The 12,162-nt window shown below is 37.6% G+C and overlaps 1 protein-coding gene across 6 annotated transcripts in view; it reads right to left on the bottom strand.

The window, feature by feature from the left end:
- Window positions 1-12,162, bottom strand: part of adgrb1a (adhesion G protein-coupled receptor B1a) — a 432,260-nt gene that overhangs the window by 46,461 nt on the left and 373,637 nt on the right. For all 6 annotated transcript variants that reach the window (XM_061948457.2, XM_061948450.2, XM_061948442.2 and 3 more), the window contains 3 exons: window positions 11,217-11,388; window positions 7,210-7,305; window positions 5,220-5,259 (listed from right to left, as the gene is read on the bottom strand). In XM_061948457.2, the coding sequence (XP_061804441.2) occupies window positions 5,220-5,259; window positions 7,210-7,305; window positions 11,217-11,388 (308 nt within the window). The remainder of the gene's footprint in view (window positions 1-5,219; window positions 5,260-7,209; window positions 7,306-11,216; window positions 11,389-12,162) is intronic.

Raw genomic sequence — 12,162 nt, 5'->3', positions numbered from 1 at the left:
CTATCGCTAACGGCGTTGTAATGGACCTAAAAGTAATTATTTAGATTACTTGTTAGGGTTACAAACGCTGTTATGTATATATTTGTACATACATACATACATACATACATACATATACATATATATATATATATATATATATATATATATATATATATATATATACGTGTATATATATATATATACATATATATATATATATACATATATACATACACACATATATATATATATACATATATACATACACATATATATGTAGATATATATGTATATATATATATATATACACATATATATACATATATACATACACATATGTATATATATACATATATACATACACATATATATATATATGTATATTATATATATATATATATATATATACATACACACATATATATATATATATATATATATATACATACATATATATATACATACATATATATACACACATATATACGTATATATATATATATACAGTATATATATACATACATATATATTATGTATGTATATAACATATATATGTTTATATAATATACATATATATATATACATACACATATATACATGCATATGTATATAAATACATACATATATATATAAATATATATATATACATACATACATGTGTGTATATAAATATATATATATACATACATATGTGTATATATATATATATATATACATATACATATATATACACATATATATACACATATATACATCCATACATACATACATATGTATATAATATGTATGTATATATACAAAATTCCTTTATTACGTTTTACATCACACAAAAGTCATTATTACAAAATACAAAATAACAAAAAAGCAACAATGTAACAAAAATATGAATATTCATATATAAACCAAAGTAACTTCCATTACATGCAAATATTTATGAAGTAGGGACAAGCGGTAGGAAATGGATAGATGGATAGTCAGTAGAGGAGGGAGGGGATGAGTAAAATGTGCCAGAATAAGCAGAGACAGAGAGAGAGTCAGAAAGAGAGAGAGAGAGAGAGAGAGAGAGAGACAGAGAGAGAGAGAAAGAAACAAACAGAGCTACAGAGAGAGAGAGAGAGAGAGAGAGAAAGAAACAAACAGAGAGATACATAGAAAGGGAGAGAGAAACAAACAGAGATACAGACAGAGAGAGAGAGAGAGAGAGAGAGAGAGAGTAAGAGAGAGAGAGAGAAAGAAGCAAACAGAGACACACAGAGAGAGAGAGAGAGAGAGAGAGAGAGAGAGAGAGAGAGAGAGAGAGAGAGAGAGAGAGAGGAGTAAACAGAGATACAGACAGAGAGAGAGAGTAAGAGAGAGAAAGAAAGAAACAGAGAGAGATACAGAGAGAGAGAGAGAGAGAGAGAGAGAGAGAGAGGAGCAAACAGAGAGAGAGAGATGGAGAGAGACAGGTGTTGTTTGCACTAATAGACTAGAAAAGATACTGCGGTGGCATGAAAAAATGAAGTAATTTACTAGATGTGTTTATTTGTTTACTACATTAGTCCCCCAGATGTTCAGTATACTGTAGAAGAAAACAGTGCAAAAGTACTGAGCCCATCATGCTGGTATCAATCCAATACCAATACCCTCCTTGGTATCGATATTTCCATCAAAATGCCCAGCCCTAGTAGCTGCAGTGCGTCGTGGCAGCGGCAGGATGAGCTCATATTATAATCCAAACTTCCGTATTGATTATGTTTGATGCTCTACTTGCTACTTGTTCTTGTTCCTGTGTTTGGACATTTTCTGTTGGCTACATTTTGTTAGCCATGTTGTTCACCACTTCTTTGATTACCCAGACACCATCTTGCCCAGCTCATCGTTTCCCCCATGCACATTTTTTTTTTTTTTTTGCAGCGTAGTTTTTCTGTGTTGACTATAATACAAACCGAGGCTTCTGTTTCCTGTTCCAAAGTGTCTTCAATTACGTAAAAAAAAATGCCGCAATTCAGCGGTGTGCCGTTAGAGCCAGCAAGGCCTTCTCTGCTGGCCTAACATAAATCATGATCATAGATTAATAAAAGTTAATTGTAATCTACTTTCCATAAAGTATTCATCATATTCTCTTCTTGTCTTATTAGGCTCCGGTGTTGCTTGTTTTTACCTTAGAGCTTTCATCCAATCAGAATTCAGCTAGCTTGTTGCCAAGCGCTGAATGAATTCTGCCGGATAGACAGTTGATAGACAGTTGATAGACAGTTGATAGTCAGTTGATAGACAGTTGCGATAGCCAATCAGATCACGAGTTGTTGACAGTAGCCCATCTAGGTAGCCTTACGCCAAACGTGACTGTGATTGGATTTTCACTTGTCACTCCCAAGTGAGAATCCAATCACAAGTTGTAGTTTGCGAAAAGCAGGAAGGGGCACCGGAGCCTTACCCGGCCAACAGAGGAAATCATCGGTTCTCACTTTTTTAACTCCGAAAAAAAAAGTTCAAATATTTTATTTATTTTTCCACATTTAATATGTTCTTTACAATTGTTTTAATTTTGACAGTACCACGCAGGCCCGGCCCTAACCAATCTGGCGCCCTAGGCAAGATTTTAGGTGGCGCCCCCCCACATCGGCAGTGAAGTGTATATACTCACAAGAAACCGAATAGCTTTGTCTTTGACCTTTTTTTTTTTTTTACTTACAACAATACCTAATATATAAAGGGGTGGAAAAGTGACTATTACCTGCAGGGCAAACATTAGCTAACCAGAAGGCAATAACAATGTAAACAAAAAACACCTGCTTAAAAGATCTAATACAAATGTCCCTGAGGAATGTAAGGTGGGAGTACTGTAATTACCTAACGTTACATTATTATTTTCCATAACAATTTAGCCCCCTCCACAATATTAACCCGACGTTAAAACAGAACTAGCTATTTATTGATTAGCAATTGCCGAATCATGTAACATTAGCTTAATGCTAAAAAGCCAGGTTACTATCACATTCTGTAACAGACAAATAATTTCATGTAGGCATACCTGCTACCTCTGTCTTTTCTCGTTTAGAAATAATAGTACCAACTTTTTTTTCTTTTTTTTTTTCTTTTCTCCAACATTTGTGGAACTGGCGTGGCGCCCCCTGATGGACGGCGCCCTTAGCATTTGCCTATACGGCCTATGCCACGGGCCGGCCCTGGTACCACGTAAGGTATGTTTTAAATGCTGATGCGGGTTCATTGATTATTAAGTGTGCCGAAATATAGCCTGTTTTGTACACTGTTAAGGTGTTTCAATGCTCAGTGGTGCACAAGTGTGTTTATGTATAGCATTTCTTCAGCCGTGGTCATGTGCTGACATAAATTATGGTGTTTTGAGGGGTATTTATTTAGATCAGAACTAAGTAGGACATCACTGAAGGCCTAGGTGGGAAACGCACAGCCCGCGACTGCCGCAATCATAGGAAGAAATGAGTTACTGCTGCAAAACATGTTTTTAGTGACAACCCTAGTAAATGTGCAAATAAATAAAGCTCAACCTCAGGAATTGTCTGTTACTCAAGATATTCTAACCTGATACATTTGTAAGATTTATGATATAAGAACACAGAGCATTAATTAATGTATGCCTACTTCCTATTATTGATGACATGCTTGCAATTCATTTTGCAAACTCAAACATTGTATTGCTAAAATCAATAATAATTGAATGCAGAGGCAATTATGCATTAGAGTAGCACTTATATTGTTTTACAGCTGCATCATGTTGTAGTGACATCATACCTGCCAACTTTTGAAATCAGAAAAACCTAGTAGCCAGGGTCCAAGGGCCGCAGGCCCCGGTAGGTCCAGGACAAAGTCCTGGTGGAGGGTTCAGGGCTTCGCCCCCCGACGCAAAATGATTATTAGCATTCAGACAGGTTAAAATGTTGCTAAAACCATCACTTTTCTATCAGTCACAGTGACTTTTCAAAACAAAAATATTACAGCAAAAATCATATGGGTTGATTGACATGTTTATTCTGTAAGCTAACTTCAATAGTTTGAAATTATTTTGACAGTTAATGCCAGTTATCCTGTCAACCTTTCACAAGACTTCAATTTGTTAATTGAAAGTATAAACACTTTTTACAGTAAACAAATGGTAAAACAGTAATAAACAATTCCATTAAAAAAAAAATTGGTGTCATTATTAACTTTCTGTCCAAGCTTGTATAATCTACTGCCTTGTTCAATTGTATAAAATATTCTGTGCCTAAAATTCACATTTCTATCACAATTATCATACTGTAAACATGGTAAGCTAACTTCATTAAAATTAATAGTCCTGTCAATAGCATGGAATTACAATTCAAATGTAGTTTTTTTGTAAGCCTTTCAAAAGAATTCAAAATATGAAAAATTAATGAAAATTAATTTAAGCCATCAGACACTTGAAAAGTGGCACATCACATCTCTAATGTAATCATTTGAACTTTTCAACAGAAATAGCACTGCAAAAATATTAAGGACATACTTCTGTATTTTGGTAGTTATGCTGTCAACATTTAACAAGATTTCTTCAACTTGGACTTGAAAGCATAAATAGTATAAACACTTTTAACAGTACAATTGCGCACCAAACACGAAGCAAGGCCAAAGCGCATGCATGGTGCAGGAGAACAAAGGACTTCTTTCATTTAAGGTTTGTGATAAACCATCAAACTCATTCGTTAAAAGGACTCTATAGTAATATAAAGCGAGTTTTTCTGGACATTATCATGCAAGAAAAGTTTATTTTTGGGACCGCGATCACCACGTAATGATTTTTAAAGGTTGCATTACAAACATTTAACTGTCCCATGTGATCAGCCAGTGCGATTGGAAGTCCATGCTCAATTATTGCCTCCGTAAATAAAACTTCGGCATTTATCACATCCAAAGAATGTGTTTGGGCGACGAAAAACGTTGAAAGTTTTCCACTTGTATCGCTAGCAACGGCATTAGACTTGTGTTTTTTTGTCCCAACATGGTCTTTTACATCGCTAATTCCTCCGTGTCCGATCGAAAAATCTTGTCTGCACAAGGTGCAATTCGCGTAGTTTTCACCCTTTTTTTTTTTAAATTAATGAAAAACCGTATTTTTTATCACTGCAACCGTAACCCGGAATAGGTTGATGAAAACCGTACGAATTACGGGAAAACCGGAGTAGTTGGCAGGTATGTGACATTGTTCCCATGAAACTTTGAATTCTAAAAGACAAAAAAAAAAAAACTGGTCTTACCTGATCTGCAAGCCATATCAACATCTTTCTCAAAGTCAGTCTGCGGAGAGAAAATGTAAAATAAATATATGTTGTTCATTTCAAACATCAACACTGGATATTAGAAGTTTGATGGATGGAAATTGTGCCATGACTGGAGATATGATGCGACGATATATTGCGAACAAGAACAAAAAGAACAATTAGGAGTTAGGAGAATCAATACATTGTCAGTGAAGAGGGGGAAAATAAATGTAATAATTTATTGTAAAAATGTGTGCTGTCAAACTGTTATTTTTTTAATCAGATTAATCAGATTTTTGATTTGTACCAATAACGATTAATCACAGGTTTTTATTTGATTACATCATTTAAAAAAAAAAAAAAAGTAAAATATTTGGACACAAATGCAATTTTATTGTCAGAATGTCATAGAGCAGAGGTGCTCAAACTTTTTGACTGGGGGGGTGCATTGTGTTAAAAATTGTCACCGGGGGCCGAAAGCCAACTGCATGCAAAGTAACCATATATATAGGGATGTCGATAAATGCGTTAAAATGTAATATCGGAAATTATCGGTATCGTTTTTTTTATTATCGGTATCGTTTTTTTTTTGTGTGTTTTTTTTAATTAAATCAACATAAAAAACACAAGATACACTTACAATTAGTGCACCAACCCAAAAAACCTCCCTCCCCCATTAACACTCATTCACACAAAAGGGTTGTTTCTTTCTGTTATTAATATTGTGGTTCCTACATTATATATCAATATATATCAATACAGTCTGCAAGGGATACAGTCCGTAAGCACACATGATTGTGCGTGGCGCAGTGGAAGAATGGCCGTGCGCGACCCGAGGGTCTCTGGTTCAATCCCCACCTAGTACCAACCTCGTCATGTCCGTTGTGTCCTGAGCAAGACACTTCACCCTTGCTCCTGATGGGTGCTGGTTAGCGCCTTGCATGGCAGCTCCCTCCATCAGTGTGTGAATGTGTGTGTGAATGGGTAAATGTGGAAGTAGTGTCAAAGCGCTTTGAGTACCTTGAAGGTAGAAAAGCGCTATACAAGTACAACCCATTTATCATTTATTTATCATTTACTAACCTTTAACAGTTAATTTTACTCATTTTCATTAATTACTAGTTTCTATGTAACTGTTTTTATATTGTTTTACTTTCTTTTTTATTCAAGAATTTTTTTTAAATTTATCTATCTTATTTTTTTTAAATTTTTAAAAAGTACCTTATCTTCACCATACCTGGTTGTCCAAATTAGGCATAATAATGTGTTAATTCCATGACTGCATATATAGTGTAACGACGTGGTCGCATCGTGATGCGGGTGTGGTTCTCCCAGGGATGCAGACGGCTTCGGACACAGCTTGCAGGTAGGAATATGATTTATTTAACATATAAATCACACGGTGAATAACAAAAAGACATGCACGTAGCACAAAAGGCAAAACAAAAGCGCTAGCGTGGGAGCTAGCAAACCAAAATAGCTAGCGTGAGAACTAGTAGCTAAGAAACAGGAAATAATCGTCGTCATCAGTTGTGTAAGAACAAACTAGGAAGCCAGACCGAGTGAGGCCAGGGCAAAGACTAAATAGCCCTCTGATTAGCGCCCGGGCAACAGGTGCGCGTCCCGGACACTAACCAGAGGCAGGTGTATACAATCTGCCGTCATGGCAACAGAAATAAATGAAACTCAAGGTGCTGAAAACACATGTGACTCAAACATAAACAAACTATGATCCGGGCAGCGGATCGTAACATATAGGTTGATATAGGTATCGGTTGATATCGGTATCGGTAATTAAAGAGTTGGACAATATTGGAATATCGGCAAAAAGCCATTATCGGACATCCCTACATATATACATATATATTATTTATATACTGTATATACATATAGTCGAGGCTGCTGTGGTTTATCCGTTATACAATGCTCAATAGGGGTAGAGCGGAATATACGTTAGGTCAAAGTATGAAAAAATTTATATCCATACCACAAGCTGAGCATGGCCATTCTGGAAAGATCCACCTGAATCCCCATTGCCGTCTTCCTGACGATCAACCACTCGACACTTGACTGCCTCCTGAACCTGTTGAAGGCAGTAGAGCTCATGGAACATATCACACTTCCCAAATAACACATCTGGCAATAATAATGACAAAATATGAATTTCTCGTGCTGTTTCTGGCTTTAATCATTTAGGGCAGGCCCGGGGGCACATCTAATTTGTGAACGGCTCGCTGCACATTCTACAAATACTATTAAAAAAAACAAAAAACAACAACAAAGTGAATAAAAAAGCAATCAGGTGAAAGAAACGCAACAAGAAAAAGTTGCAAAGTTGACTGAATATAACACAAAACTGCCATGCAGGCTGTTTTTTTCTTCAAAACTGTCATTGCTTAAGAAATAATAAGGAATAAAACATAATGTTGTTGACAATTTTTGACCAATTGAACGCTCCGATTACTTCACATCAAATATTCCACTTTGAAATATTTTTGGGGCAAAATATTGCATACTTTGTGTTTTTGCCAATTTAACACTTTTGAATCCCCAAAAATGTTTGTGGATTTTTTTTTTTTTAACTGCCATTGCTCAAAAAATAATAATGAATAAAAAACTATTTTGTTGAGAATGTTTGACCTATTGAACGCTTTGATGACTTCACATCAAATATTCCACTTTGAAATATTTTGTGGGCAAAATATTGCATACTTTGTGTTTTTGCTAGAAAAAAACAGTCTTTCTAGCAAAAAAGGGCATAAAAAAATAAACAAAAAACATGAAAATATAATAAAAACTTAAAAATTGACATAAAGATCTGAAGTTGATCCCGATTATGGGAATATTTGTGTCTTTAGGTATGGTAATTGGAGCCTTAAATAGGTTGATCATTCATGACAACATTGACTTTATTTCATTATTATTTTTTGAGCAATGGCAGTTTAAAAAAAAATAAAAATCCACTAAAATTCTTTGGGATTTAAAAGGTCCCCGCTCATTTAAGTGTTAAAAATAAGTCATCATTTTTTTTTTTTGCTTTCAATACTTAAGTCTTATTTGACAAAAAGGGCATTACAAAACAAACAAAAAACATGAAAATAAAATCAAAAACTTATAATTGACAGATAGATCTGAAGTTGATTCAGAGACTTAAATCCATCCATCCATCCATCTTCTTCCGCTTATCCGAGGTCGGGTCGCGGGGGCAGCAGCCTAAGCAGGGAAGCCCAGACTTCCCTCTCCCCAGCCACTTCGTCCAGCTCCTCCCGGGGGATCCCGAGACGTTCCCAGGCCAGCCGGGAGACATAGTCTTCCCAACGTGTCCTGGGTCTTCCCCGTGGCCTCCTACCGGTCGGACTAAACACCTCCCTAGGGATGCGTTCGGGTGGCATCCTGACCAGATGCCCGAACCACCTCATCTGGCTCCTCTCGATGTGGAGGAGCAGCGGCTTTACTTTGAGCTCCCCCCGGATGGCAGAGCTTCTCACCCTATCTCTAAGAGAGAGCCCCGCCACCCGGCGGAGGAAACTCATTTCGGCCGCTTGTACCCGTGATCTTGTCCTTTCGGTCATAACCCAAAGCTCATGACCATAGGTGAGGATGGGAACATAGATCGACCGGTAAATCGAGAGCTTTGCCTTCCGGCTCAGCTCCTTCTTCACCACAACGGATCGATACAGCGTCCGCATTACTGAAGACGCCGCACCGATCCGCCTGTCGATCTCACGATCCACTCTTCCCTCACTCGTGAACAAGACTCAGAGGTACTTGAACTCCCCAACCCGGAGATGGCACTCCACCCTTTTCCGGGCGAGAACCATGGACTCGGACTTGGAGGTGCTGATTCTCATCCCAGTCGCTTCACACTCAGCTGCGAACCGATACAGCGAGAGCTGAAGATCCTGGCCAGATGAAGCCATCAGGACCACATCATATGCAAAAAGCAGGGACCTAATCCTGCAGCCACCAAACCGGATCCCCTCAACCTAGAGACTTAAATATTGAAAGCAAAAAAACAAACATGTATGATTTATTTTTAACTTAACTTTAGTGGACTTTATTTTTTTTAACTGCCATTGCTCAAAAAACAATGAAATAAAGTCAATGTTGTTATGAATTATTGACCTATTTAAGGCTCCAATTACCAAATACACAAATATTCCCCTTTGAAAATATTTTTAGGAAACATTTTACAGGTTTTTTACAAAAATGGCATAACACATTAAAAAAAACTTTACAGATAGACCTGAAGTTGATCCCCAGATTTAAGCATTATTTTTAAGCCTGCTCAGTGGCCTTGTGGTTAGAGTGTCCGCCCTGAGATCGGTAGGTCGTGTCATACCAAAGACTATAAAAATGGGACCCATTACCTCCCTGCTTGGCACTCAGCATCAAGGGTTGGAATTGGGGGTTAAATCACCAAAATGATTCCCGAGCCCGGCCAGTGCTGCTGCTCACTGCTCCCCTCACCTCCCAGGGGGTGGAACACGGGGATGGGTCAAATGCAGAGGTCACGATCAGTGGTACTTTAACTTTTAATTGAGACCCTTCCGGATCCCCAGAACTAAACTTGAAGGGAGCCCTAAAGGTAAAAAAAAAAAAAATCTATATACAGGTAAAAGCCAGTAAATTAGAATATTTTGAAAAACTTGATTTATTTCAGTAATTGCATTCAAAAGGTGTAACTTGTACATTATATTTATTCATTGCACACAGACTGATGCATTCAAATGTTTATTTCATTTAATTTTGATGATTTGAAGTGGCAACAAATGAAAATCCAAAATTCCATGTGTCACAAAATTAGAATATTACTTAAGGCTAATACAAAAAAGGGATTTTTAGAAATGTTGGCCAACTGAAAAGTATGAAAATGAAAAATATGAGCATGTACAATACTCAATACTTGGTTGGAGCTCCTTTTGCCTCAATTACTGCGTTAATGCGGCGTGGCATGGAGTCGATGAGTTTCTGGCACTGCTCAGGTGTTATGAGAGCCCAGGTTGCTCTGATAGTGGCCTTCAACTCTTCTGCGTTTTTGGGTCTGGCATTCTGCATCTTCCTTTTCACAATACCCCACAGATTTTCTATGGGGCTAAGGTCAGGGGAGTTGGCGGGCCAATTTAGAACAGAAATACCATGGTCCGTAAACCAGGCACGGGTAGATTTTGCGCTGTGTGCAGGCGCCAAGTCCTGTTGGAACTTGAAATCTCCATCTCCATAGAGCAGGTCAGCAGCAGGAAGCATGAAGTGCTCTAAAACTTGCTGGTAGACGGCTGCGTTGACCCTGGATCTCAGGAAACAGAGTGGACCGACACCAGCAGATGACATGGCACCCCAAACCATCACCCAACCATGCAAATTTTGCATTTCCTTTGGAAATCGAGGTCCCAGAGTCTGGAGGAAGACAGGAGAGGCACAGGATCCACGTTGCCTGAAGTCTAGTGTAAAGTTTCCACCATCAGTGATGGTTTGGGGTGCCATGTCATCTGCTGGTGTCGGTCCACTCTGTTTCCTGAGATCCGGGGTCAAGTACAAGTTACACCTTTTGAATGCAATTACTGAAATAAATCAAGTTTTTCAAAATATTCTAATTTACTGGCTTTTACCTGTATAAGATGTGGACGGTAATGAAAATGCTGCGTTTGCCACCTAATGATAATGGTGCATTCTGCTCGGCAAACAGCTCATTTACACCCCGATAACGCAGTGAGGGAAGTAACTGGGGTTGACTTTCTTGCTTCAGGATATTTCAAGACGGCTGCGTGGAAAAAGCGGATCGACCTTCCATTTTGAGAGAGGACTACTCCTGCACCTGACACGAGCCGCCCGTGGCTCCTAAATGCTAATGAGACATTTAGGAGCAAGAATACGGTGAGGGAATGAGTCCAAAAACCTTTACAAATATTCCTCTGGGGGTGAACTATATAGCTATAGCGTGAAGAAGGAAAAAAAAAAAAACATGTACAGTGCAGTGGTTGGGTAAAAAGGTACCTCTCGTCGCAAGATGCAGTGCACCATGACAATGACGAAGCCTTCCAGAGAGTCAAAGACGGCAAAAAGAATCTGGAACAGCGCAGAGCGCCGGTCGGTGATGGCGAGGACAGCTGACATCCACGTGAGAGCCAGAAGGGGTAAAACCACACAGGAGCTCCACAGAGAAGCCCTGCAAGACGGGGGTAGGTCAGCAGTCAGAGAGCAGCAATGCACTTTTATCAACACCATACAGAAACCAGGACTAACCCTACTTCCTATATATATTAATCAATTCATTTAAATAAACAAACATTCCATAACAGTCAATTTCCAAATCAGTGCTTAGCACACTTCTAAACCAATCTGCAGATTTGGACTATGCAAAAATACATCAAAACAGATTATTTATAAGAAATAAATATACATTCATTATTATATGTACAGTTGTAGCCAGAAGTTTACATACACTCATCATGGGCAGGAATGTCAAGTTCATTTTGGATCCTTGTTGATTTATTTCAACAATATTCGAGGTGAGAAAGATTATACAATGTTTTTTGTTTTTTTTAGAATTCATGTTTTTTCATCGAAAACACAAACGGTCAAAATTGCACAGGGTTTCCATAAAGTCACCTTACAATTTTACAAGTATATATTGCAAAGGTAAATAAGTACTCAAATCCGTAGAAATAATTACAAAATGTGGAGTAGATATTAATACTGTAAACTTAAATTTTGGGCACCAGTAGCTGCAAAAAACAACACAGTATATGCATCATAAATAATAAATTATCGTATTTTTCGGAGTATAAGTCGCACCGGCCGAAAATGAATAATAAAGAAGGAAAAAAACATATATAAGTCGCACTGGAGTATAAGTCGCATTTTTTGGGGAAATGTATTTGATAAAACCCAACACCAAGAATAGACATTTAGACTTAGACTTCCTTTTTATTGTCATTCA

The sequence above is a fragment of the Nerophis lumbriciformis genome, linkage group LG04 (genome assembly GCF_033978685.3).
Source record: "Nerophis lumbriciformis linkage group LG04, RoL_Nlum_v2.1, whole genome shotgun sequence".
Lineage (NCBI taxonomy): Eukaryota > Metazoa > Chordata > Actinopteri > Syngnathiformes > Syngnathidae > Nerophis > Nerophis lumbriciformis.
This window is presented reverse-complemented; position numbering and strand designations above follow the sequence as displayed.